Consider the following 27,221-nt stretch of genomic DNA (forward strand, 5'->3'; position numbering starts at 1 on the left):
GACCACCACGTTGCTCTGGACACCTAGGGCCAGCCTTGGTCACAACTGGAGAACAGTCTAGAGCTTTAAGTCACTGCCCTGAGTTCAGTAACTGCTGTCTTCGTTCTTATTTTGCTGTTGTTGTTGGTGGTGGTGGTGGTGATTTTAGAGATAAAGACTTTCACACTTTTCTGCCTGGGCTAGCTTGGAAATCATGATTCTTTGGTAACCAGCCAGCTATCCCTATTCTATCTCAGGTTCAATCCTTTCAGTTCAAGGCTTGAGACCTGCATCCTACCTTGTTCGGTGTATCCATTCCACTCCAGACCCCACCTAGAAAGGGGAGCCAGTAACTATCTATCTGGATTCAACTCCACCCACATCTGCCACTTGGAGTCTGCTGTTGAACCCATCTTCTTGTGACCAAAAAGCTGGGTATCTCAGGGCCATTTCTCAGCATCCATTTCCCCACACTGACCCCTACGAATCCTATATACCCATAGAAAGAGCCCGGCCACCACCTATGCTGTCCCAGATGACCACTCTGTGCCAGCTGGGCCTGTGTCTCCAGTACGCAAGATCAGGAGTGCCTTGATCTGCAGAGGATGGGCCTCATCCAGTGCTGGCAGGAGACCCGGCATCTGATTTCCCAGGTGCCTAAGCTGGAGGGGGGGTTGGATGGCCCAGGTGGCAGCCTTGCCTGCCCTGCCTGCCCACAGCTAGACTGGCATGTGAAGAGCAACAGGACAAGGGCAGAGGAGGAGCTGACATCACCCTGCCCTCACTCTCGGAACCAGTCCATGCCCAGCAGATAGCAAGACAACAGCATTCCCAAGCTGGCAAACCAATGTCACTCAGCAGAGTGGAGGCTTCAGTCGACTGGGTGCCAGGGGGACCAGGGCACCAGCGCACTCTCCAGGATCCTTCTTTGGCTGATCGAGAGAAGGAAGAGGCCTCTCCTCTTATCTCCAGCCCTAGACTTGGAATCCCCATGGCTGTGGTCACCCTCCTTCACTGGCAGCTGCCCTGACTGTGCGGGCTGAGTCAGGAAGGGACTGTACCAGGAAGCTATCAGCACCTTCACTCTGGACAGGGGAGTTCAGCCGGTTAACCGGATCGGAGCTGTTACTGACCATCCACCATTACTGCTATGTCCACATCCACATCCACACCCTACTCTACGCCATCACAGACAAACTCGGCATGGCCCAGGCTGGCAGGGGCTTCCCACGTGGCTTAGGGCACAGAGACTTCCCCTGTGCAGAGCTGAGGTAACAGTGGAGGTGTCAGCCAGAGCAGGCCGCACTTACCGATCCTCAGGGAGTGCGGGCTGCAGGCAACCATCAGGAACCACGCAGGAAGCAGCACCAAAGGCGCCGAGAAGTGGGGCATCTTCTATGAATCCTCATGGAGCCCTCTGCTGGTCTGGGCATGACATAACTCTGTGGAAGGAGGGAGCAATTGAGTCGGATGCCGCTGGTAGCCTCCCGATCTGTCCCAGGGGCCCGAGCCTCCAGAGAGCACCTAAGGGGCAGCTGGCAGCCCTGGTGTGTGGCCCTAACATGGGAGAACTTCAGGCAAGGACCGAGATAACATAGGAGAAGTCGTCACATGCAGGGACGGGCATAAATACGGGGGCTAACATGAATGTCAGTTCCTCCCTGGCTAGACTAGGAGAGACTGCTTCCAGTAAATACAGCAGTGGGGAAAGATAAATCCCACTAGAACAGCAGATAAGCAAAGGGGAAGTAGGAAAATATTAAACACAGGAAAAACAACAAAACGCGAAGGATTAGATCATAGCTGTAAATTATAACCTTAAATGTAAATGGTCCTAATTCTCCATGAAAAGACACCAACTGGTTGATTGCATTGCAAAAAATGGGTCCCACTATTTTATGCCTGCAAGAAACTCACTTCACTGGCAAAGATCCTTTCACAGACTGTGATGGGGTTGGAAATGATATTTGAAACAAATGGAATCCAGATACAAGCTACACTAACTTTCCTTTGTACTCTACAAAGCTGACTTCAAATGTAATATAAAGAGACAGCGAGGGTCGCCATATAGTAGAAAAAGAAACCATCTATCAACAAGATACAATGATTTTAAACATGTATGAACCAACATTCGGTGCCTCGAAACAAACACTACTGGGGGTGTTAGGCCTAATACAGTAATAACAGTTGACTTCCATACCTTGCTCTCATTGATTCATCATCCAGACAAACTCCCTTCTGCCCTTCCCCAGAGTTAACCTGTACTATAGAACAAATGGACTGAACAGACATCTACAGAATATTCTGTCCAACCACTACGTATTCATTATCAGCAGTTCATGAAGTTTTCCACAAAACAGATCATACACAAAGCAAGTCTTGGTAGATAACAAAAAAAGGAAATAATTTCATGCATCTTTTCAAACTAGAAACAAACAGCAAGAGAAACTATGGAAACTGTACGCAAAAATAAAACATAGCGCTGGATCCATATTCCACTGAATAATCAGTGGGTTGTTGAAAAATACCAGGAAAAATTGTGAAATTCCTATAATCAGATGAAAATAAAAAATGACAATGACAGAATTGATGGGATACTACAAAAGAAATGCTAACAGTGAAGTTCATAGCTATGAATACTGATATTAAAAAAAATCAGGAGAGATCTCAAACAAACAACAATGTGTCTCAAGGCCTTAGAAAAATGAAAACAAGCCATATCCCAAACCATTAAAGGAAAGAAACATTAAACATCAGAGCTGATATTAATGAAGTCTAAAAGATGATAGAATGAGTAATAAAACAAAGACTTGGTTCTTGATTAATTAAACAAAGACTTGGTTCTTGAAAAGATTAACAAGACAAAGCTTTAGTCAAACTAATCAAAAGAAAAGAGAGAAGAGCCAAGTTAATAGAGTTAGAGATGAAAGGGGGATATGACAACAAATACCACTGAAATCCAGAGAATCATTAGGGAATATTGTAAAAATAAAATAACACTCCAATAAGTTGGAAAAATCTCAAAGACATGGACAAATTTCTAGATTCATATGACCTACCAAAATTGAACTAAGAGGATATAAAAAACCTAAACAGATCAATAACAAGTAATGAGTTTGATGCAGTAATAAAAAGTCTCTCAGCAAAGGGAAGCCTAGGACCAGACAGATTCATGGCTGAATTTATTGGATCTTTAAAGAAGTAGCACCAATCCCCTCCAAACCAGGCCATTAAGTAGAATGAGAAGAAATGCCTCCAAACTCGTTCTATGAAGCCCGTCCTACCCTGATAACAAAAGTAAGTAAAGACACAATATCATATAAGAAAACTATAGATCAATAATATTCAGCAAACTATTTGCACAGTAAATTCAATCACGCTTTAAAAATAAGATCAGATACCATGAGCAACTTGGTTTCATTGGCAGGGACCAAAGAGTGGTTTTCGACTTATATAAGTCAATAAACAGAATGCAGCACATTAACAGAATCAGAGACAAAACCCACATGATTATCTTAATAGATGAAGGAAAAAGCATTTGATAAAACTCAACATTCTTTAATGATAAAAAAAAATCCCCTGAAGAAACGAGTGTAGAAGGATCATACCTCACCATAATAAAAGCCACGGCCAAAAATCCCATCATGAATGTCAAACTGGGTAAGAAAAAAAAACTAAAAGTCTTTTCTCTAAAAATGGTCAAGAACAAGGTAAGATTATCTACTCATCATTCTTACTCAACATAGTTCTTGAAACTTTAAGAGAGATGTTAAGAAAAACTTAGGAGGATGCAAATGGGAAAGAAGTTAAATGATCTCTATGTGCATTATGATATGATCCTAAGTGAAATGAACTCCAGGCTATGGAAACAAGAGATTTACACTTGTGGTTACCGTTCTTACTGTACTATGTGAACTTATTTCTTTATTTTTTCTCTTTTTTTTCTCTTTTTTCCCTTATCGTTTATCCTCTGTTGCTGCTGTACCTGACTTTGGTACCTGTTATATTGTATACATATTTATTTATCTGAATCAGGGAAGTGAAGGGGAAAAACAAGATGATGAGATAAAAGACAAAGGACGAACCAGTGTAACAGCGAAATTCCTAAGACAATATGTTAGAAATGAACTTTACAACTTGGGAATGGATGGGGGGAGGGGAGTGGGAGAAAAACACGGGAAGGGGTGTCAGTGTTCAAGAAGGAGTGTACCCATGACCTCACGAATGTTAACTGTAACCCCTGTATACACATCACGCTGACAATAAAATTTTTAGAAAGGTAAATTATTTCTATTTGCATATGATATGATCCTCTAAAAGACCCTAAAATATTCCACCAAATGACTTTTAGATAGGATGAACAAATTCACTCAAGCATGAGGGTACAAATCAACATTTTTAAAAGGTCTGCACTAGTCTGGTACCAGTGGTTCATATCTGTAATCCTAACTACTCAGGCGACTAAGCTCCGAGGATCATGGTTGGAAGAAAGGCCAGTAAGGAAGTCTATGAGACTCTTATCTCCAATTAATTATCAAAAAGCCAGAAGTTTGAGCTGTGGCTCAAGTGCCAGAGCACTGGCATTGAGGATAAATGCTCAGGGACAGCTCTGAATTCAAGTCCCATCACACACACACATACACACACACCATCAGGGCTTTCTATTATACCAATACCAGCCTACTGAGGGGAAAAAGTCAGGAAAATCTCATTCACAATAGCCCCCAAAGAATAAAGCTTGCTGAAGAAGTAAAAAGGTAAAAGTTTTTTAATAAGATGACACAGGCATCAGAAGATGAAATGATCTCCTACATTAATGGAATGGCAAGGTTAGTATTGTTAAAATTGCACGACGACTGAAAATGACCTAGAAACTCAATGCAACTCCCATCAAAATTCAAAACAACAATCTTCACTGTGCTGGAAAAAATAATCCTAGAATTTTTATAGAAGCACAAAAGACCCCATACAGTCAAAATAATCCTCAGCAAACAGCCATGCTTGCTGGGTAGTCACAATGCCCAGCATGAAATTATACTAGAGTTACAGCAACAAAAACAGCATGGCCTAGCATAATAAATCTGAAACTTCTGTAGTGAAACATGGGAGAAAGAATCCAAAATATGGGAATAATCAATGAATTCCTGAATAGGAACTCCAACAGCTCAGAAAATAGTAGTGAGAACTGACCGATAAAATTGCATCAAACTAAAAAGCTTCTGTTGCAAAGGGAACAGTTTAGTATAAAGTGACAGCTTATTGAATGAGAGAAAATCTTTATCAGTTACTCATCTTTTAAAAAAAGGCTAAGATGGGGCTGGGAGTTTGGCCTAGTGGTAAGAGTGCTTGCCTAGCTCGAAGACCCGGGTTCGATTCCTCAGCACCCCACATACATAGAAAAAACCAGAAGTAGTGCTGTGGCTCAAGTGGTAGAGTGCTAGCCTTGAGAAAGTCCAAGGACAGTGCTCAGGCCCTGAGCTCAAGCCACAGGACTGGCAAAAAAAAAAAAAAAGGCTAAGATCTATAATTTATGGAGAATTCAAATTCTTCAATACCCCCAAATTAAATAATCCAGTCAACAAATGGACAAATGAACCAAAGAGACTTTGCAAAGGAGGTATAAATGTCCGACAATATATGAACAAATAGTCACTATCTTCAGCTATCAAGACAATGCAAATCACCCTATATTTGATGGTAGTACACCGCTATAATTCCACCAACTCAGAAGAAAGTGACAGGAGGGGATTGCTCGTAAGACCAGACTAGGATAATGTTATCTGGACCTTCTCTCAACAACAAGCCATCATGCTGACACACATTCGTGGTTCTAGTTCCTCACGCAGCAGAGGTAGGAGGCTCATGACATGAAACCCGCCATGACAAACACACAAGACGCTGTCTGAAAAACAAAGTAAAATAAAAGCAAGTAAACAGCAACAGCTCACCTGAGAGAGCACTTTCCCAGCTTGTGCGAGTCCCCAGATCGAAACCCTAATACTGAGATCAATTCCAGCTCACCCGGGCCAGTATAGCTATCATCAAGAAAGCAAAAGAAACCCCCACATGCTAGAGAAAATTTGGGGGGAAAGGAACTCTATGCACTGGGGACGAGGACATACATGAGTGCCCCACTATGAAATCAGCATGGAAGGTCTTCACCAACTAAAACTGCAACTACCGTGTGACCCAGCGATGCCACTTGTGGACATATACCCAAAGAAGCCAAACTCAGCACGCATTAGACACACTCACACTTCCACATTCAGTGCACTACCGCTCCAAATAACCAAACAGACAGCCTCAGTCCCTGGCAGTGGGTGACTGGGTTAGGAAAATGTGGTCTATATCCATCATGGAGTATTATTCAGTCATAAAGAAGAAGGAGATTATCACTTGCAGGGAAATGGATGGGAATCATCGTGTTAATAGGTCATTCTAGAGATCGAGGGTTTGTTAAGCCAAATAAGCCAGACTTAGAAAGACAACTATCACCTGTATTTCTCTCTTATGTGAAACCTAGGAGGGGAGAGGAAGACATAAAAGTAGAAAGGGAATAGCGAGAGTGGGGGGAGGAAGATAAGAGATATCAGAATGACAGCATGAAACCCACTGTTTCATACCATAAATATATGCTTTTTGGCATGAAGTTCAGTTAGTGATTAGGGCAGGGTCTAAGCATGATGGGCTCCTGGGGCCCTGAAGATTGGCCTTTACTTGGGCACTGGTTAAAGCTGTGTGTTCAGTGTGTGAGAAAAACTACTGAGGGAAACACTTCACACATGTGTGCTTCAGGTGTGCAATGCGCCAGAAGTTGTTGTCATCAAGGTATCCCCTGTTCCTGGATTCCGTGTTCCAGCCACAGTCAGTTCCTTGCCTTCTCCGGCATGCACGCCTGCGCCTGAAGCCCACTCCTCTTCTCACTCTGCGAATCAGGCAGCGCCGCCTGTCCTGGCGGAGGGAGTGCTTTCCTCTCTGTGCCTGGTGGTTTCACCGGTCTGTACCTGGGACCGTGACCTGCTCTCCCAGAGGTACGGGAGAGGACTGCTTCCTGCGTCTCCTGACAGCGGAAGCGGAAGTGTGCTTCCTCACTCAGGGCACAGAAGACCTCCAGCAATCCTCCCCCAGAGAGGCAGGGGAGGGATAACAGGAAGGATGCAGATAAAGAAAATTCCCCTGTAGGCAAAAGTAAGCCCGGAACTTTGTCCATTAACTCCTGGGTGTGGATGCAGAGATGGATTACTGTGAACACACTTCCATGGGGCGCACACCTCGTGGTACAGGTGGGATGCTCATTGAGTGCTGCGAGGAGGTCAGCCCAGTGGAGGTGGGGCTGTGCGTCCAGGTGTCTCCAGAAACCTGCATGATGGAGCCTCATTCAGTCCTGGCTGGGAAGAACCCACCTGGTTCCCTTCCAGGCATAAAGAGGGAGCCAGTGCTGTGATCTCAGTCATCATTTCTTTTCTACCCTAAATTATTTAAATGATTTTAGTACCTGAAAGCCGAACTGCTAGGTTTTAAGATTCATTTGAATGCCAAACTGTGAATAAGACCTCCTATGGGGTTTTCCAGAGACTCTGAAAGCTCTATCTTTCAGGAGGAGAGTGGTAGCCTCCGCAGCCTGGCTGACCCTACTCCCATTTGAACTTGAGCTCTGAACGTCACTGTTCCTCATCTGGAATGGAGACAGATTAAATGAAATCAACACTTGGAACCATTCTGTGAATCACTGAGGCTCCCACGTATGCAACATGGAGGGTCTCTTGATTCTTGGAAGGTTTGGAAGGTTTGGGGAGAGATACCTTTATGGCCTCATGCCCAGGGTTGCACAGCTGAGAGCCAGGAACAACCCAGGGCCCCATCCATTTCTGCTCTGAAGTGGGGTCTCAGGGTTCAGCCATGCTCTGGAGAGCCATGAAAGCCACGCCAGTGTGAACGGAGCACAGCTCTGCCAGCAAATAAAATTTACAGTGGCTAATCTGACACCTATTTAGCAGTCTGCATAATAATTATTGTGTAGCATGCTGTTTGGGCATGGATGGAAGGTATTTGATGTAAATGACTAGAGTTAGTATTACTTTTATAGAGCCTAACCACATTTTTACAGTTCTTTCTTCTGTGACAATTCATTTAGCCCTTCAACAATATTTATGGAATCTGTAGCATATACCAAACACTAGTCTAGGTCTTGAAGATGCAAATTCAGAAGTCTGTGTATTCAGAGACAAAGCTTTCCAGGGTCTTGATAATAGTGTTCTAAATACCTGGGCATGGCCCTGAGGAACTGGAGTGAAGACAGACTGGCCTTGGGCCTCTCAGGCACTGTGCCCCTTGGGGTCAGTTTCCTCATCTACGTTAAACACAGGAAGAGTAGTGTTTACCTACCTCTGGAGTGAGAAGCACCAGGGAAGCAGGGAGTAGTTCGGATTCTTCCCCCCGTGTCTCCAGCACCCAGCCCGGGCTGGTACATAGTAGTAGGCGCTCACCAGGTATCTGTTGAGATAATCAGAGCAGCTGATCAGAGAGTGCATATGGAAATGCGGTGTTTAACTATGGTGATTTACATTCAGAGGCCTTGCTCGTGAGGAACTTAGCATTCAGGGACGATCTCCCCATGCACACACATAAGACCCCTCCCACCTTTTAGCCCCTCCCTCACTGACCATGAAGACACCATTTATCATATAGCTCTGGGTCAGCCTGAAAGAAAATATGCTGGGTACTGGATCTAGGCTGGGCTACTCATGGCATCTAGGACCCCACACTCACCCCCATCCTAACCACACCTCTACTTGGAGTGCAAAGCCCACAGGGCGTAGGCTATACTGAACCCACTTATTCACAGCTCCATTCCAGCACCTCGGACAGCGCCTTGCATGTGCCTGCCACAAACACTGCTGTCTGTCAATGGATCTGCGGTTAGTGAACTTTGTATTCTTCTTTTTTTTCCTACCATTGAGGAGTGCATCCACCAAGCACACTTGCCATGGGGGTCTCTGTTATGAGTAGAATCTCAATAAATGTTTGCTGGTTCGTGCGTGCCCTGTGGTCACAGAGACACCCAGCCTGCGAGACGGCTCACTGCGTTTCTGCAGGTTCACGCTCCCTGCCCCTCCCAGCCTGGCTGTGCTCAACGGGCCCCTCCTCTGTTGTCTCTCACATCCGCAAAGCGCCACCACATCATTAATCGTGATCTTTCTGGGGCGGGGCGGAGAAGTGGTTGACAGCCACCAGACAGTGTTTGGTGGTAGGGAGGACAGGAGAAACCAGAGGGGCAGCCAGATTAATTACAAGTTTTCTCTTGGCTCTGGGCAACAAGATCTTGATTACTCCCCATGACGCCCCGGGCTGCTCAAGACAAATGGACGCGAGCTCTTCTCTGCTGTTCCCTGACTCCCCTAGCGGCGAGAAACTCTGAGCAGAAGTGAACTGCTTGCAAGGGCCAGGCAGGGTGGTAGGGAGGCCAGGGCAGCAGGGACGGGCTGCCCAGGCCTGCGCTTCCTTCATGGAGGATCGGCCTCTGTGGCTTACACAGTTGGGCAGTGTTTTGTGAGTAGCTTGTCTCCTGGTAACAGGCCAATGCCAGGACACATGACTGTCCGGGAAGTCTGGGACCTGAGTGTTTCTAAGCGCTGACAAACAATGCTTTCAGCCTCAGCTCCTGACGCCACTGAATGAGGGAATTAGACCAGAGGCTTTCCAGGGATCTAAGCATTGGGTTCTGCAGTAACACGACAGTTATTGGACATTTACTGTGCGTGAGGTGTCATTTCAGAACCATCTCCTAGCAGAAGCCTGTAAGGCAGGTGCACCTCTCCCCCACTCCTTCAGGGCTGGAAGCCAAAGGCAGAGTGGCTGAGTGACCACCCAAGGTCACATGGCTGGTAATAGGGCCACCACATTAGGACTCTGCACTGCCCCCAAGCCACCTCACTCTACACCCCATCTCCTGGCTGTGTCTCAAAAACTAGCACCCAGAAGTGTTGGAATGGTTTGACCCTTCGAATATGGGAAAGCAAGGCAAGTTCAACACAAGTAGACTTCAAGCCACCTGCACACGCCGCCAAATCAGACACGAGCACGGGAGGAATGGAGCCGGGAGCCCTCTGGAAGGCGCTTACCCTGGCGTCCTTGAATGCAGCATTTTCCACAAGGAGGAGATACTCCTGGAGATGTGACAGGTTACAAGTGGGGAGCAGGCTAGCTAGGGGAGGTGGGCTGGATTTGACTCATGTGAATCAACACAAGGCTGACGGGAGGAGAGATCCCAGGAGCCCGGCAAGCGCAGACGCTGGGATGCTGCGGAGCTGGGGATGAGGCACCCCCATTCCAAACTTACATGCTAATGAGCAAGGAGCACAAGCACACCCCGGCCTCTCCCCTCCAGACCATTCATCCAGAGGTAGGCCTCAGGCTGAACCCCTTCACATACCCTGACTCTTGATCATGCTGCTTTCCTAAGGGGACCCTAGGAGACAGGATGACCTTGGTGTGAAGAGTGACACAGCCCTCTCAGGACACACAGACATGTGGCAGCTCCCACCTGCAGGGAGGTCTCTGCCACCAGATAGGTAGCGGGGCTGAAGTCACTCCCAGGCCCCTGTAGCTGGGTTGAACCTTGGCAATGTGGCCCAGTCCCAGGCTGCCATTTATGAACTGGATTCCCATGAGATGGGCACTGAGCCTGCCTGGCAGGTGTCTATGACATCTGACAGCCTAGAGAAAAAGCCTAAGATTCGAGAGCTGAGCTTCTAAAAGGCTGCTATGGCCAAGGTTAAGGAAGCTGGATGCCATTCTCCAGGCAGCAAGGAGCCCCTGTGGTTCTGATGAGCAGATCATGACCTGAGCTACGCACAGAGGAATTCACACAATCACAGGCCTGGCGAGGTTAGGGACACCCAGCCATGGGTGTGGGGAAGCCCGCTCTGAAGAGAGCATGGGGTTCTCCCCAGAAACCGAGGCTGAGTGTCAGGAGAAGTGCATGCCTCGTGGCTCTCCAGGGGAAATGGGGCGCGGGCAGCTCTGGGATCACTCCACAAGAACGCAATGCACACCTCTGGTCTTGACCAGGCCCAGAGGTGGAGCTCAGCTGTGGCCTGGCTTTGAAAAACAAAAACAAACCAACAAAACAAAAGCAATCCGAACTTGGAACCAGAGGGCTTCGCTCAAACCCGGCTTTCCCGAGAGAATGAAATCTTCTCCGCACTTCCAGCTCTGGGGGTGCAGGAGACACATGGCCTGCTCTATTTCACAGTGCTGCTCAAAGATCAAAGATGTTGTATGAGAGAGATGTTTTGGCAACATGGAATCATAATTAAGGAGGGGTGTTCCTAAATGGGATTTCTGCAGCTGGTTAGCTAGCTCTTGGCATTCCGCTCTCCCTGGTTTAAGTTCTAGGACATATGTCAGACTCCCAATCTCTTGCTTTACCTTAGGGATTTTTTCTGTAACACATCTAAGACAGTGTTTCCCACAGTCGGAGCTCAGTAAACATGATTGCTTAATTAATAAAAGTAAACCAATGAGGATGCTCTAATCTGAGTCAACTTCTCCCAGTCAGTGTCTTATCTGAATAACAATGCTGGTAAAAGTAAATAGTGAAGATGGCAAATGGGAAGCCACCTCCTTCTATTCCTTCTCATTCACTAAACTGCACTGAGCCTCAGGGAGACAAGGGAAATAGGGATCAAGACATGAGAAAGGGTATCAATGTATGTGAAGGAATGCACCTCTGTCTGGTGAATACAATGTAACCCCTCTATTAATTACAATAAAAATATATAGAAAATGTAACTAAATGTATAATAAAGATAATAAATACAATATCTGTTGGGATTTGCAGGCTGAACTTCTCACTAGGTCAGTGACTGAGAGCAAGCTCAGCCTCTCCAAACCTCACTTTCCCCAAAGGAGAAAACTTTAGATCTTCCTAAGATGGCTTTCGAAGATCTGCTACAACGACCATGTACTTGAAATCAGTGCACACTTAAAGCCTGACAGAGATTGCAATGGGGACAGGTACTGTCCAGAGCCAAATCACAGCCACTGAAAGGGCAGACGCCCATCAGAGCGTATGGCTGTGAGTGGTAGATGACAACCAGTTAATGGGGTCCCTCACTCCCTCAGAGAAGCTGCTGGAGCCACAAAGCCATCTTAATGTCTTCACTATCCAATGACTTCTGGGGTTGGGGCACCAAAGGGCTTGTCACCCTCATAGTGCTAACAATGCTAATGCAGTGTTAGTGGTGAAAGTGAGTGACAAACAAGGCCCGCCTGCTGTGCTCAACAACAAAACCCAGCGGGAGGGTAACTGCCCGGAAACTTGAGCGCAGGGGGGCACAGTGGAGACTGAGCACATTAGCCACAGGAAGAACCACTTCCCAATACTTTCTCTTTCCACACAACCCACAGAGGAGCCAGCAGGCAAAGGAAGGCAGGCAGCAGGCAGGAGCTCCCCAGTCCAGAAGCAAGGGAGAAAGATTCTTGCCCATGGCCGCAGCTGCCCTGTCCAGCCCAGCCTCTCCACACACTGGGCCAGCCACACATGGCCTCATGGTCCTCCAGGAGCTTGGGTGCCAAGCCTATAAGCCTCATGTGGGGGCTCACGCTGGGGGAGGTGGCAGGCTCACCCAGGCTGGGGTGGGCAGCGGGAGACAATGATATGTCCTGTGTACCCAGCTACACCTTCCACAGGCATTTGTGGGAAGAAGCGAATACGACAGAGACATCCTCCCCACCTGCGGAGGAGAGGAGCACAGACACCAGTCACCCAACACAGGCAGAACTATGGACACACAGCCAAGGTGTAATGTCGGGCTAGCAGCAGGCGAACAGCTCACAGCACAGCCCTGACATGCTAGGAGGCTTTGTAGAGAAACTAGACTTACATTAGACTTGAAAGGCGCGCACACACACACACACACACACACACACACACACACACACAGAGTACACACACAATGCACCATATGTGTGTGCACAGAAAATGCTATGCATACATACAGACATGGACATGTATTTACACTTTCACACATACATGCATCCTTAGCTCTGCATGCATACATCCTCATTCACACATGCATGCATCTTCACGTGGGAAAAGCATGTCCTCAGATATTAGATGCTAAGAGGAAAGGCCTGGAGCTCTCTTATCTCCACTGCATTCTCAAGTTCTGAGACCAAAAGGCAAAGGTATACTGAACTGTTGCCCCTGAGAACGGTCCTGATGGAGCATATGACACTGTACATTCAGACATGGAAAGCAAGCCCCTTCACCTTCTTTTGGAGAATTCACTGATTACCTGGGGAATGACTGCACAGCCCCAGACAGTTCTCCTAGGCTAGCCAGAGGAACAGCCTTCCTTCTCCAACTCTTGGTCATCTTCTTCCTCCTCTTCCCCCTCCTCCTCCTCCAACTGTAGCGGGGAGAAGGCACTATGTGAAATGGCAGGTGTGTGCTGCCTTAGAGAACAGTGAACTTTACTTTGCATCTGACTGTCTCCCAAAAGCCACCATGACTCTTAGGAGGGGAGGCCAAATGGAAGGAAATGTTGTCACTGAGAAAGGAGCCACACTCCTCTTTCTCACCCCACTCCCTTTCTCTCTTCTTCCCAACCATCCTCTACTACACCTTCCACAACCACATGCCAGAAGCTGTGCCCTACCACAGGCCCAAAAGCAAGGTTGGCCAATCTCGGATTGAAACCTCCGAAAGCAAACCTTACATATACCCTTATGCTTGGCCAGAGTCACAGAGAGCTGACTAACAGAGCCGGGCTCCAATCCAAGCTCTCTCACTTACTAGGCTCACTCTGAGTCTCAGTAAGACAGGTACTCCAGGAAGGAAACCGAAGGAGGAAGGGCCAAGTGCACAGCGATTCCCAGATCACGTGACTCCACGTGCAGCCAGTAGAAGGGTAAGGCAGAGGGCACTTTATCCACGGCAATGCCCGCGTGGCTGGGCCGGTGTGTGCCTCCTGAACTGGGGTTACTCTCCTAGGAGCTGGCCACCGCTCTTCCAGGACCAAGGGCCACCGTAATAGAAATGAGGTCATGAGAAGCACAAAAAGTTATTTCAAATCCCTGAGAAATGTCAAGGGCCATGCTTTGTAAAAATGACACTATGAGGAAGCACAGAAAATGGCTTCCAATCTCTCCAAAAGGCCAGTGCTGGCTCACCATGCCACTGTGTTGTCTTCTAAGACGTTACTGAGACATATCGGGGCCTGTTGAGCTCTGGGGACAAATTCCAGCTCTGACACCAACTGGCTGTGTGACCCCACACAACTTCCTTCTCATGTCTCTGCCTTGTGGAAAAGAGAAGCTGCTAAGTAATGCTTCTTCACAGAGCGGTAGGAGTTAAGTGAGCATTCGTTAAGAAGCTTAGGAGAGTATATGGCACACAGGACAGGATACTGGCTTGAGATGGTTGCTTCTGTAGGCAAAGGGGCTCCAGAGAAAGAACAAACCCCTCAATGTGAGCTTTACACACTCCCACGTCCCTCCCTGGGGAAGAAAAAACACAGGGAGAAGCAAATGAACAGATTAGAAAACCAGCTTTTACCCTTTGATTGCCCCAAGAAATATTGACTGTAGGTGTAGCTCTTCCTTAAGCAACACGAGTAGGACTGTCCCCTGCTCTTTATGTACCGGGTTCCCTCTAAAGCACGGGAATCCACAGATACTTGTTATGCTGTTCAGCACAAGATGTTTGAATAAACATGAAGGCTCAATCAACAGCACACAGCCAGGAAGGCAGCCGCTACTCGCTCTGCCTGTGAAAGGGATTTGCCAAATGCCAGGGGGGAAAAAAACAACACAATAACAACAACACCTTCAGCCCACCAGAGCAACCTGACACTGTTTCAACAGACTCATGTTCCTGCTTCCCTTTGTCACTTGCTGGTGAAAAGAACACGGTCTGGACACAAGGAGCCTAGCTTCTCCAGTGAGCAGAGGCTCTGGCCGGTCTGCCTCTTTCTCCAAGCATGGGCTCCTTCTTCCTCTCCCCTCCTCTCCCCTCCCCTCATCTGTCTCTTCTCCATCTCTTCTGGTTGTGCAGGACTCTACACTCCCACCTGGCCACCACATACAGGCCTGTGTCCTGGGAGGCCTAGAAAGGGGTGTCCTCAAAGACACCCCAGATCAGCTTGTCTCTGATGGTGAGGACCCATGGAAGTCCTAGAAAACCTTGATGCTGCCCACTAGACACCAGGTACGTCAGCCCCAATCTTTCAAATCCAGGGTATGAGTCTGGGAACAACACAGCCTGTACAGAAGAGTCCTAACCCGGTGGCCCTGCTCCTAGCAGCTGCTTTCCTTAGGTGCTGGGAAGAAAGTCATACAGATTTTCCTGCCTAGGCTGGCTTTGAACCATGATCCTCAGATTTCAGCCTTCTGAGACATGGGCAAAAGTATGACATGAGTGAGATGTATTCATTCATTCACTGGTTCATGACTTCATCCAACCCACTTTTTGGGGATAGCCAGCACTGTGAGACACTAGCCTAAAAAATGAAAATGTCACTGTATGTATGCCTGGAGCCCTCAATCAATCCTACAGATGCCCTGAGAGGCAATGACAAGGGTGCCAGTGGTATCAAGAGGCCAGGGTCCTTGGGCAAGCACCAGGAGAACAGCATCTGACCAGCAGGAACAAAACAGGAAAGAAGACATGGCTAAGATATTGAAAGCATCACCATTCAAAACTAAGACCCATCAGCCACAGAAGAGGTCAACGTGGTAGAATACAAGGCTGTGGAGAAAAGGAACAGGCTCTGAGAGGCACGGATCTCACCAATAGACACGGACAAGTCCAACACAAAGGGAAGATACGGAATCATTCCATATGCGGAGCTCAAGAATAGGCAGAACTTACTTTTGGGATTAGAAGTCAGCATGGTAGACACTTCCGGGGGTCGCAATGGTTATTGGGGGGGTCAGAGGAGCAACTGCGTGGAACTTCTTAACAGATGGCGTATTCGCTTAGGGGTGGTGTATTCACGCGCACTTACATTTGTACATCTTTTAGGTACTTATGCCATACTTCTGTGGAAAAGTTTACATTGAAACAGTCTCGCCACTCCTCTAGACAACGACTTAAAGACACGTAGAAAAAAAACATTTTTGAGACAAATAGGCTGACAAAGCAGGAGTCACACTGGTCCTGAACCTTGGCTCCCGTTCACCATCTCTCCACACTCACCCACTGACCTCAGTCCCTTCCAACCCCTCTTGGGACCAGGAAAGCACCAGATGAAGCCATTCATACTGAACTGTTCATGACTGCAAGTGGCTCAACAGAAGCAACCTCCCCTGTGGGGAAAAAATCAGCAGGAGACAAGCGCCTCCTCTCCTGTAGGTGGGTGACTGGGTTCGAATCTCCACAGCCAGATCAAGGCACAGCAAGAAGAGCAAAACTTCCCTAAAGGTGCTTATGCCAACCTGCCCTGAAGGGGACACAAGGGCAGGAATCGTCACTGTGGCTCACCAGTCCCGCCTCTCCAAGGATTCGATTCCATCTGGCCCTTCAGAGTGCACCTAAAGCACAGGACAGAGCTGGCACGTTGACAAAGGGCAGCTCAAGCCAGCCACCTGCTTAGATGGGTAGGCGGGTCACAGGAGACTGGGAGGAGGGGTGGGGCACACTAGGTGGCAAGAAGCTGGCTCCCTCCTGCCTGCCAGGGCCCCCGAGGATCTCCTGCCAAGTACCTGACTGCCCTGGTCTCTTCCATTCTCAAAGCTGCTGTCTTTGGATGAGCAGGCTTCCAGACAGAGCAGCAGCCCCCCGTGCAGACGTGACCCTGAGCAGGTCCCTAAGGGAACACCGCCTCTCCTGCTGGCACAGAGAAGGGCAGGAGGCAGGCAGGTCAGGGAGCTTCCCGAGTCCTTCCAGAAAGACAGACTGGGCGCTGTGGTAACAGAGCAGGCGGGGAGGACAGGCTACTCTAGGCTTCTGTGGCTGTGGCCTGCAGCGCGGCATCAAGCTCTGTAAGAAAGGAGGCCTTGGATCTAGAGAGGTGGGTTTGAATCCCAGCACCACCTGCCACTGGACCTCAGACACCACCCTGGCACGTGACGGCACCTCTGTCAGACACCCAGTACCCCAATGACTCCCAGCGACAAAGGAGCCTGGGAAACCCAGGGCCCTGGGCCCCTCCTGACATTTATTAGGTGACTTACACCATGTCAGGCATGAAGCCAAGCGCTTTACATACATTATCGCTCCTAATCCGAGCACACATGCAAAGGCAGGTCGAAAGAGCCTCGCAGTGGTGATGAGGTTCAGGAAGACGCAGCCCCTGCCTAACACTCTGCAGCCTGTACATGGAAGCACAGGGTTACACACACCCCACCTATGGTCTGGGTCTTATGTATCCTAGAGGGGGGAAGTTAGCTCACTGGGGCGTGACCTGGAGGGGAGGCTGAGACCCTAGTCCCCTCCTCTTCTCCAGTAGTGGGGTTTGAACTCAGGGCCAGGGTGCTGTCACAGAGCTTACTGGCTCAAGGCTACTGCTCTACCACTTCCAGTTTTTGGTGTTAATTTGGACACGAGTCTCAGGGACTTTCTGGCCTGGGAGCTGGGCTGTGAACCTGAATCCTCAGCTCTCAGCCTCCTGAGTAGCTAGGATTACAGGAGTGAGCCACGGGCACCTGGCTTCTCTCTCTTCCTATCTGTCTTCCTCGTTCCCTCTCTCCTCTCTTCTCTCTCTTCTGGTTTTTATGAGTGGGGAATACTGGGCTTGAATTCAGGGCTTGTGTTTGCAGATGCTTTATCCCTCTCTCCTCTCATCCTCTCCCTTGCCCTCTCCCTCCCTCCCTTCCCCTCCTCCTCTGGCCTATGCTTGAGTTCATTCACTTTTGCCTGGTTCTGTCTCCAGCAATCTGCCCAGCGAGACAGAAGCTAGACCACAGTCCCTCTCCAGCCCCTCCCTGCCCGGGGTCTGCTCCGGCTGACATCTCTTTACTTTTCTCTCTTAAGAAGTACCATTTTAAAGCTTAAAATGTATCTTATTAATAAGCAATCAAAAGTTAAAAGTATCACAGCTCCCTAATTGAATGCCATCCATGGTAGACATGGCCGCCTCGCCTCAGAGAGAATCATCTAGACAGTAGGGCCATGGGCCTGCAAGACCCCTGGGGCCTGGGATCCCCACGAGGACTGGCCCTGCTCACGCAGCGTCTCTGGCTTAGCCGTGAACGCTCCCCACACGGCTCCCATGTTCAAGTGCGTTAATGCGGGCTGCAGATAACGACCTTGCTGAGCGCACGTCCTCTGAACGACGCTCCAGGCCGAGAGGAGGCTGATGCCATCCTCACTCATTCTACCTCCTGCCTTCGCTGACTCCAATTTCCCCGCTGTGCTGGTGGGCCTGTGGGCAGCAGCCAGCAGAGGCAGGGGGTGCCCTGCTCCCCAGCTGGGGCAGCCCGATTCCCACACCTCGCCAAGCTCCAGGGAGGGCAGGGTCCTCCCTCAGGCCCGGCCGTGTCCCGGGAGTTCTGGAGTAAGGAGTGACGTGAGACCAGACCTTGGTCCCCAGTCCTCAGCACAATCAGGGCGACACGCCAAGGAGTCACAAGGCCAGCACAACATTATCCCTGAGTTATGAGGAAATTAGAAGTTCCAGGACAGGGGCCCAGAGCGTGGCTTAGTGGTAAAGCGCTTGCCTAGCACGCACAAGGGAGCCCGGTGTTCAATTCCTTGGTACTACTACAGAGAAAAGCCAAAAGTGGTGCTGTGGCCCAAGTGGTATAACAGCGGTCTTAAGAAAGCTCAAGGACTGTGTCCAGGTCCTGAGTTCAAGCCCCAGGACTGGCAGAGAGAGAGAGAGAGAGAAGTTCCGGGACAGACTCAGCCAGAAAGATGATTCTGACGCAGCTCCCTGACACCTTGACCTGTGCCCGCCTCTCTCCAGGGAGCATCTATGTCCCTCTGCCTTGCCTGACTGCCTGCAGGCCTGTCACTTCTCTTCTGGGAGCTCACCTGGAGACTTGGCCTGGAAAATGTCCCCACCTCAGTGAAGCACTGGGTCCCCAGGGGTCACATACACAGCCTGGCCACCAAAGTGTGGCCCACAGACCACATCCTGAGAACCCTCTCCCCTCCCCAATCTCACACAGCACGGATGGAAAGTGGGAGGGGTGTTCAGCCAGGGCGCGCCATCGCTGGGAAGGCCAGAAACACAGTGACAACAACAAACAGCTGGCGTGCTGTGTGGTAAGTACATCTCTGAGCTGGGCACTGCTACCAAGTGCTCTGTGTATGCCTCCATTAATTCTCAAGAAGCCCTGAGGCAGACGACAGGGTCCTTCCCACACTGTCTACAAGATACAGGAGCCGTGAACACAAGCGACAGAGGCAGAATCGGGCCCTCAGCCATCAACCACATACTCTCTCATCAGGAACTCGAGATGAGCCGGATGTGACGGTGCAGGCCTGTCACCCCAGCTACTCAGCCAGGCATTCTTAGGGAGACACCATCTGAAGAACATGAAGCAAAGAATAAGGCTGGTGTGCGGCTCAAGTTGTAGAATACTTGCTTAGCAAGCTCAAGGTCCTAGGTTCAATCCTCAGTAACACACACACACACACACACACACACACAGTTCTCATTTTACAGATGAAAAAACCAAACAGGGCGTTGAGGGAAGACACTTGCTCCATTCCAAGGCCAGGGCCCTAGGCTCCCTATCACACACACCCTCCCAGCAGCACCTGTGCGCACAGCACAAAGAAACCGAATTTTCCTGAGTGCCAGTGGCTCACGCCTGTCATCCTAGCTACTCTGGAGGCTGAGACCAGAGGAGCTCCATCCCACTGCAACCAGAGGCATGAACGGCCATGAGACTCCTGGCTCCCGTCAGCCACCAAAAAGCTGGAAGTGGACCTGTGGCTCAAGTGGTGGATCATTGGCCGTGAGTGAAAAACCCAAGAACCGTGCCCTTGAACTCAGGCCCTGAGTTCAAGCCCCATTCCTAGGAACTCAGTAGAGGGAATCAATCTCGTATTTTTCCTCAGAACAGTATGGAATTACATATGGCCATCCTGTCTCCCCTTACCTGGCACAGGTCCCCACGCCCTAGGCTGAGGAGAGGGGTCTGCTTCTCCTTGAACGTCTCCTCTTCATGGCAGAGCAGAAGTCGGTGTTGGCTGCTGGCTCCGAACCAGCCACATAGTCAGAAGCACTCGGCCAGCAGCCTCTTCCCAGTGTGCTGTCTGGAGCCCACAGAAGCCAAGGCACTGTGACCCACTCGTCTAGCCTAACACCCACGGAGCAGCAAGGGGCTTCTGTGTGAGCTAAGAGCAGGTCACTAGAGGCCTGGCTCATCCTCCCCCAGGGAGGTGGCTCCAGCATAAGCTGCCCACCGCCCAGATGGGCAGGTGGGAAGCAGCTGAGGACGCACAAGGCAGAGATGGCCCTCTGTCCACAGCTGGGCAAGGAAGGAGGAGACCCCAAAGCCACTTCCCTTAAAGAAGGGCCACCAACTCTGGCAGGGAAGAACACGCCACTCTGTGCCCGTGGTACCCCTGCCTCTTGGCACAAACACCAGGTGCCTGTCCCCTCTAGGCTAGGCCGTGTGCCAAGGCTTTGCTCTCCCATTCATGCCAGGACAGCCAGGGCAGGCCCAGTTACCCAGAGGCCTCTGCCCCGCTGCAGACACAATGTCAGATTCCTGGGGGTGGGCAAACACGGATGGCCAGCATCCCCTCGCCTAGCAAAAGGCCCTGCAGCGTAGAGACACACCCCAGTGAAGACACGGAGCTGTCAGCACACGCCGAGGCCTGGCAGGGCCTCATCTGGCCTACAGGGTGATCAGAAGGTCACACGAGGGAAGCAGGTGAATCCAGAGCTGCAGAGGGATGCTGGTGAGAGGCTGTGCACACGGGCTAAGAGTGGTTCCCAACCTCAGCGCAGGGAGGGAGGCAGGGAAGGCCGAGGTCAGAGAACAGAGCCAGCCCTAAGGGAAAGGACCATGGGGCCGTTTGGCCCTGAACTGTGTTCCCTTCGATTGAAATCATCTAGAGTCCAGTCTGTTCCCGTCCCTGAATTCACTTGTCCAGGACTATGCAGATACGCAGTGGCACGGGCAGGTTTCAAACTCAGATCATCTACCAGGGCCTGCCTGCTCCTCTGCACCACATCCTTCCTCTCCCCTTCTCTACCTCACCAACGCCTTCCCAAACTCCAGCTCAGGGCCACTTCCTTCACGATGCCCTCCTAGACTGCTCAAGTGTCACCGTGCCTGCACAAACCTGAGTGGCCAGGCCGCCCATCACTGCCTGCAGGTGGCATCTGTCTCTAGGGTGGGCATTTCACTGCCCTGACTGGACTGAGGTCACACTTAACACACATCAGGCATGTCCTGCCTGCTCAATAAACATGAAAACAAGCAGTGGGGAGGGATGGGAAGAGCTCTCCCCTGAAGCCTCTTACCGTCTCTCTGCATTTTTCACAGAGAAAAATGGGAAGAAACACGGATGGGAGAGTGACATAGCACCTGCTTAGCAAATCCAAGACTCCCTTGGCAAGGTACAGCCCCAGGGTAGCCAACGTTTTAAAATCACATTTATTTGTTCCTCGGCTCAATGAGTGGCCCTGGAAGGACCCATTTTACAGATTAGTAGGCCGAGGTACAAGGAAACAAGGGACCAAGGGACACAGAGATTGCTGGCAGCAACCTGTCATCGGCTCCGAGGTTTTCTCTGGAAGTTTGCCTCAACCTCTATGCTCCAGACCACAGGGAATGAGTGGGATGGAGGATGATTTCAGGCTGGGAAAGGGGAGGCAGAGGAGGGAAAGCAGGTATGGGGAAGGGAGCGACTCTGAGCTCTTTCTGTCTCCTACCTGGCCTGTCCTGGGAGAAAGAGGAAGGAAACAAAGCAGGAACAGGACGGCTTGCACACATGGCACACACTGCACTTCCTCGGAAGAGCCTGGGGCCCGAGGAAGGAAAGGCCACACTGGAAGGTGCTAGTGCACGGCAGAGCAGAAACCAGACCCAAGCTGGCACTGCCCTCCTGTCCCACATCACATGGCATAGCTGGTGGAAGGCCAGAAAGGGTGGCTCCTGACTGCGTTTGTGCCGAGATGGAGAGGCAGGAGCTTCTCGTGAACAAAGAAAGGCCTCATCAATGCTGATCCATCCACTGATAGCACTGAGATGCCCACTCTGCCCCAAGGACCCAACAAAAACCAGGCAGGCCACTGACATGCCCAGACACTGAACCATGCAGCCCTGGTGTGCGACCTCCAAGACAGGAGCAGAACGGCACGGCCAGCCCGACACGCTTCCTGAACACCGGCTGTCTCTCAGGTGCCACTACGAGGTGTCTCTGGGTAGAAGAGCCACTGGGTCTAGAACACCAGCTGGAGCACCAGAAAGCAGTGCACTGGCCGTCGCTGCCCACCCCCACTAGGGCTGGTGTTCTGCCAGTCACACCAAGCCACCTGTCTCCAAGGAGGACACGCGGGGAGACAAGGGGCCTCATGAAGTCCGAGCCATGGGGCGCCATGGTCAAGGGCGAGCCCTAAGCAAGAGCACTTCTGGATAGTGCAGAGGTCCAGAGCCATGACTGGACACCAGCACTGGGGTTCTGGAAACCTGATGATCTGGGTGGCAGAATGCATGGGGAGGAATCTGAGGGTCTCTGAGGATCTGTGGTTCCTTGGATGGAGTTGGAGAATGGAGAATCCTGGAAGCAATGGACAGATAGACAGCAAGGACCAAGGGGACTGGGCCTGAGAACTACCTTACCACAGTCTTGAGGCTAGACAACACGAGTAGCTGCATCCCCACTCACACAGGCAGGGCACTCTGGCTGCTGAGGGCAGGGAAAACACATTCACTACCCTCCGAAGTCCATGAGAATGGGCGGTGGTTTCAAGTTCTTCTTGCTATCTAAATCTAACTAACAGAAGCCTATGGCTGCCTTCCTGGCCTTCAGTCTCCAGACATGGCCTTGTCTCATCCCTGGCCTCCAGGTGATGAAAGAGGGGGACAGGGAATTACAGCCCCTCTTTCCTGGGCTGCTATCAAGCTTCTGATCAACAGTAGCTATAAAAACTCCAAAGAAATGCACATACATAATATTTTATTTGATCCCCAAACGAATTTCCTTTTAAAAGCATCTGGGGGAGGGGAGAAACATGTTGGAATAATTAAAGTCTTCTATCAAATTATCCTGGCGATCTCTTTCCATGGAAAGCCTTTAATTTCACCCTCCTTCATGTAATTCCATCCCGTCAGATGAACTTGGCCTTTCATATTTCGGCAAATATTGTGTCAGAATCCTTAATCAGAGGAAGAATCTGAGTGGAAGAGAGACTGGGCATTGCCGACTCCTCCCCACACCCATCTGTCTCCTCCCCCAAGCAACCAGACTATCCTGCAGGCTTCCACCTGGAGGTACTGACTCACCCACCCAGCCACCCACTCCCTCCAGACCCACGGAGCTGCTGCCATGTCCCGAGCACACTGCTTGGAACTGGGGATGAGATAAGACTGCATGAGCCAGCTCTGACTCCTGTCCACTGAAACCTGCACCAAAATGTTCCATGTGCCATGCAGATGGAGCTGTCCTATTAAAGGGGACAGAAAGGCCTAGAGAGCTGATGAATCTTCAGCTTGGATTACGTGTGTGTGTGTGTGTGTGTGTGTGTGTGTGTGTGTGTGTGTGCGCGCGCGCATCATTACCAAGGCTGGAACTCAGGGCCTAGGTGCTATCCCTTAGGTTTTCACTCGAAGCTAGCACTCGAGCTCCGCTTCGCTTCTGGCTTTTTCCTAGTTAACTGGAGATGAAGAGTCTCATGGACTTTTAGGTCCAGGCTGGCTTCAAACCTCAATTCTCAGATCTCGGCCTTCTGAGTAGCTGGGATGACAGCCACAGGTGCTAGGATGTTAATGACACTTCACATCCCTGAACCAAGAGGAAGCATGACACATAGATGTCACAGTGCGCTCACAGTTCCTGCACACTGTGGGCCTTTCTCTCCCACAGCCACCACCACAGGCCTCCTTCCAGCCTTGTTCTCATGTCTCTTATCCCCGGTACCTGACTTGTGTCCCAGCCATTGTTGCTTCCCAATGGCTTCTATTTTTTCCTCTTGGGGAAAGAACATGGTCACTGTCATGTGACCACGATATGAAGGTGATGTCAGGTTTCTGCACACAGTCAGGGAGAGGGAGTGTCTGGCCCGCAGGCCGTACAGGGCCTGAGAAATCCTTAGTACATGATGGGACATCACATATGCCTCTCGTAGGCTTCTCCTCTGCTTCCCTCGGCCCATCTACCTGCTCGGATCATTCTGCCTGGCTAGTCTGTGGTGTCATTAGCATGTTATAAATATGCAAATCCCTGACTGCAATTGCTACCTTTTCCTTGCGTCTCTGGGCACATTTCGTCTGGTCTAAGTCTCTCCTCAATCTCCATCCTCTCCCTCAGGGAAGCAGAGACAGGAGGCCGTTTGTGTGGTCTTATGGTTTTCTGGGCTTTCATTCCTGGACAGCAGGTGGGGAGAGGCTGGAGGGCTGGCGGGGGCGGGGCGGGAGCATCTAGGAGCTGTTTCCAAGCCTGAAAGGAAGAAAGGCTCTGAACACTGAAGAGAAGAACAGTTTCAAGGTACTTTGGAAAACGCAAATTCACTGTGCAGGAGAGGAGATTAAGTGTCTGTCCTGCAATAATGTCCTGTGAAGGACTCTACCCTGGTCTCCTTCTTCCCTCGGTGCTGACTGATGCTAGAGATGCTAAGAGAACAAAGGATTCTGGGAGCTGGGATGGCTGGCAGAAAGAGGCAGGCAGGACCGGCCTTCTGGAGCACCTGAGGGCCATGGAGAGAGAAGAGCCCAGCTGTCCGGTAGAGAACCTAGGGAGATGAGGCAGGCACCAAGAACAGGCTTAGCCATGGTCTGACGCCAGGCCCTGAGCCTCTGCGCTAAGGTGAGGGCAGTGAGTTCCACCTATGTGCCCTGTGGTACAGGCCACAGAAAGGACCCTAGCCTGCAGGCTCAGCAAAAGTGCTGCCCCACCTTCAGAAGCCCCTGATGAGAGGCCAGGCAGCACCTGGAGATGTTTGGATCCAGTATAATTACTGTGATAACAATGTAATCATTTAAAAACACTATCTTGCTTTGCTCTAATGAAGAGGGAGACTCTTTCCTATATTGTTTGTGCCATCTGTGAGCAATTTCCACATTAGCTTGTTCTTAGAATGGCAGAGTCTAGGCAGCCATAAAGAGGGGAGGGGGGAAGAAGGAGCACAAAGGCCAAGCAGGGGCTAGGTGGAGCAGGGGGAGGCAGAAGCCTGTATACAGGCTCCCTGTGTAAAGACCCCAGGGAAAGGCCAGTGGATAGAGACCTGGCCTTGTCTTTACACTGCTGAAAGAAGTATATGAGGTGTATAAAGAACAGAGAAAGATAAAATAGCCCAGGAGAGTGGTCCTTATAGGGGTGGGGGTGTCCAATCCTCAGGCAGCCCCTGAAATCAATTTAGTAGATGATGTGCTGGTTACATTTGTTTCCTTTTGCTTTTCCACTCTGATAAACAACTGAGAAAAATAACCTCTGGGAGGTAGGCTTTGATTTAATCTCACAGTTTCAGAAGTTTCAAGCATGGTCAGCTGACTCCAGTGCTTTTAGGCCTGTGGCAGCCAGGGAAGGGCTTTCTTGGAGAGGAGAGCTGCTCACCTCATGGCAGCCAGGAAACAGAAAGGAAGAGGAAGCCGGGCCCAGATACAGCCTTTAAATGCAGGCCCCTGGCAGTCCACTTCCTCCGAGGAGACTGCACCTCCCACAATTCTCCACCTCCCACTAAAACTCAGGTTTTAAATCCATCAATGACCAAGCCACTGATTAAGTCAGAGCCTTCACAACCAGTGCAACCCTGCAGAGGTGGCAGGACCCAGAAGAAAGCCCAGAGCAAAAGCCCTGGCAACCTCTGGACACACAGAAGGTACCAAATCCATGTGGATCCATCTGTTCAGGTGACTGGACCACATCACCAGCTCCTTCCATGGCATGAGCTCATGGATCTTCTACCGGGGCTCCCTGCTCTGCACTGAAATCTGTTTACCGCCTCTGGTCTCAGCTTGGCTTTGTATGAGGACCTCTTGCCTTTACCAATCCTCTCACTCTGGGAAATTTCTATTTGTTTCTCAGTCCAGGACACTCTCTCCTTCTTCTCTGTACAGACCCTTCACCAATGCCTAGGACTTTTCCTACACATCCTGCCTCTGGCTACTTGGTTCTAAGCCCCTCGAGGGAAGGACTCTGTATTATTCATCTCTAACACCCTGGAGCTGAACCACCGTGCTGGCACACAGTAGGTACCCATGTTGTTTTCATCTCTGGGAAAGCAGACACGAGAGGCAGAGGGCTGTGGCGTGAGGGCAGGGCGGCAAGCTGGTGATGAGGATGGGGGGACATGCCGTGGGGGAGCCCAGTGCCCTCAGCCTGAGGCACTGTGGGACCGACCGGGATTCCATCCAGCCCAGTTAAACAGAACAGGGTCACGTCTTCTGGGTCACAGCAGCCGGGTTCCGTTTGATGACAGGGCTAATAATGGCTCCTCGAGGGCCATATCTGTCACAGTCAATTGGAAAGTGTAAGTGAGGAGGCTGTGAACCCTCCACTCTCCGGGCTGTGCTGATGACCATGCACTGAGGCAGCCCTTCATAGGGACACCAAGAAGCACAATCCACAGAGGCCACAGCCTCTCCCCATCACCACGGTGATCCCCACCCCATGGAGACCTGAGCACAGCCATTGGCTGAAGCTCCCACGACCAGGAGGTCAAGATGTCTAAGCCTGTTGGCATGGCCGGTGCTCTAGCTGCCCCTGGACAGTTGTGGTGACCCCACTGCCTGGTGGTGGGCAGAATTCCACACCTCCTGCCTCCCGGGAGAGGGGTTGAGTGGAGGTGAGATTCCATTGTGTAGATGAGGGATGTGCAAGATGCAGAGACCATGAGTGGAGGCTTAAGGCAAGCTCTCCTGACTCCTGCTCGGGGGCTCCTCAGCACTAAGACCTCAGGAACAACTGAGCAGCAGCTGAAGAGCCCTGCGCTGCCCCACCCTGGAGCTGCAGTCATCACACCTGAATGCAATGTCTCCATGCCAGGTACAACAAGCAGAATGTGTTACTGTGAGGTCCCTGGGGGCTCCATGGAATACAGAGTGACAAGCAGGAGCTGGCCTGGCCTGGCTTCCTGGAACTGAGTAAAGAGACCCTGCCAGGCAGACACATA

The 27,221-nt window shown here is 50.4% G+C and overlaps 1 protein-coding gene across 3 annotated transcripts in view; it reads right to left on the reverse strand.

Annotated features, from left to right (window-relative positions):
- Grik4 (glutamate ionotropic receptor kainate type subunit 4) overlaps window positions 1-27,221 on the reverse strand; it is a 289,257-nt gene that overhangs the window by 201,950 nt on the left and 60,086 nt on the right. For all 3 annotated transcript variants that reach the window (XM_090319318.1, XM_090319317.1, XM_090319316.1), the window contains exons 2-3: window positions 8,365-8,472; window positions 1,290-1,421 (exon numbers count right to left, since the gene is read on the reverse strand). In XM_090319318.1, coding sequence (XP_090175444.1) covers window positions 1,290-1,371 — 82 coding nt within the window. In that variant the 5' untranslated portion in view covers window positions 1,372-1,421; window positions 8,365-8,472. The remainder of the gene's footprint in view (window positions 1-1,289; window positions 1,422-8,364; window positions 8,473-27,221) is intronic.

Source organism: Megascapheus bottae, chromosome 27 (assembly GCF_031878675.1).
Source record: "Megascapheus bottae isolate mThoBot1 chromosome 27, mThoBot2.hap1, whole genome shotgun sequence".
NCBI lineage: Eukaryota > Metazoa > Chordata > Mammalia > Rodentia > Geomyidae > Megascapheus > Megascapheus bottae.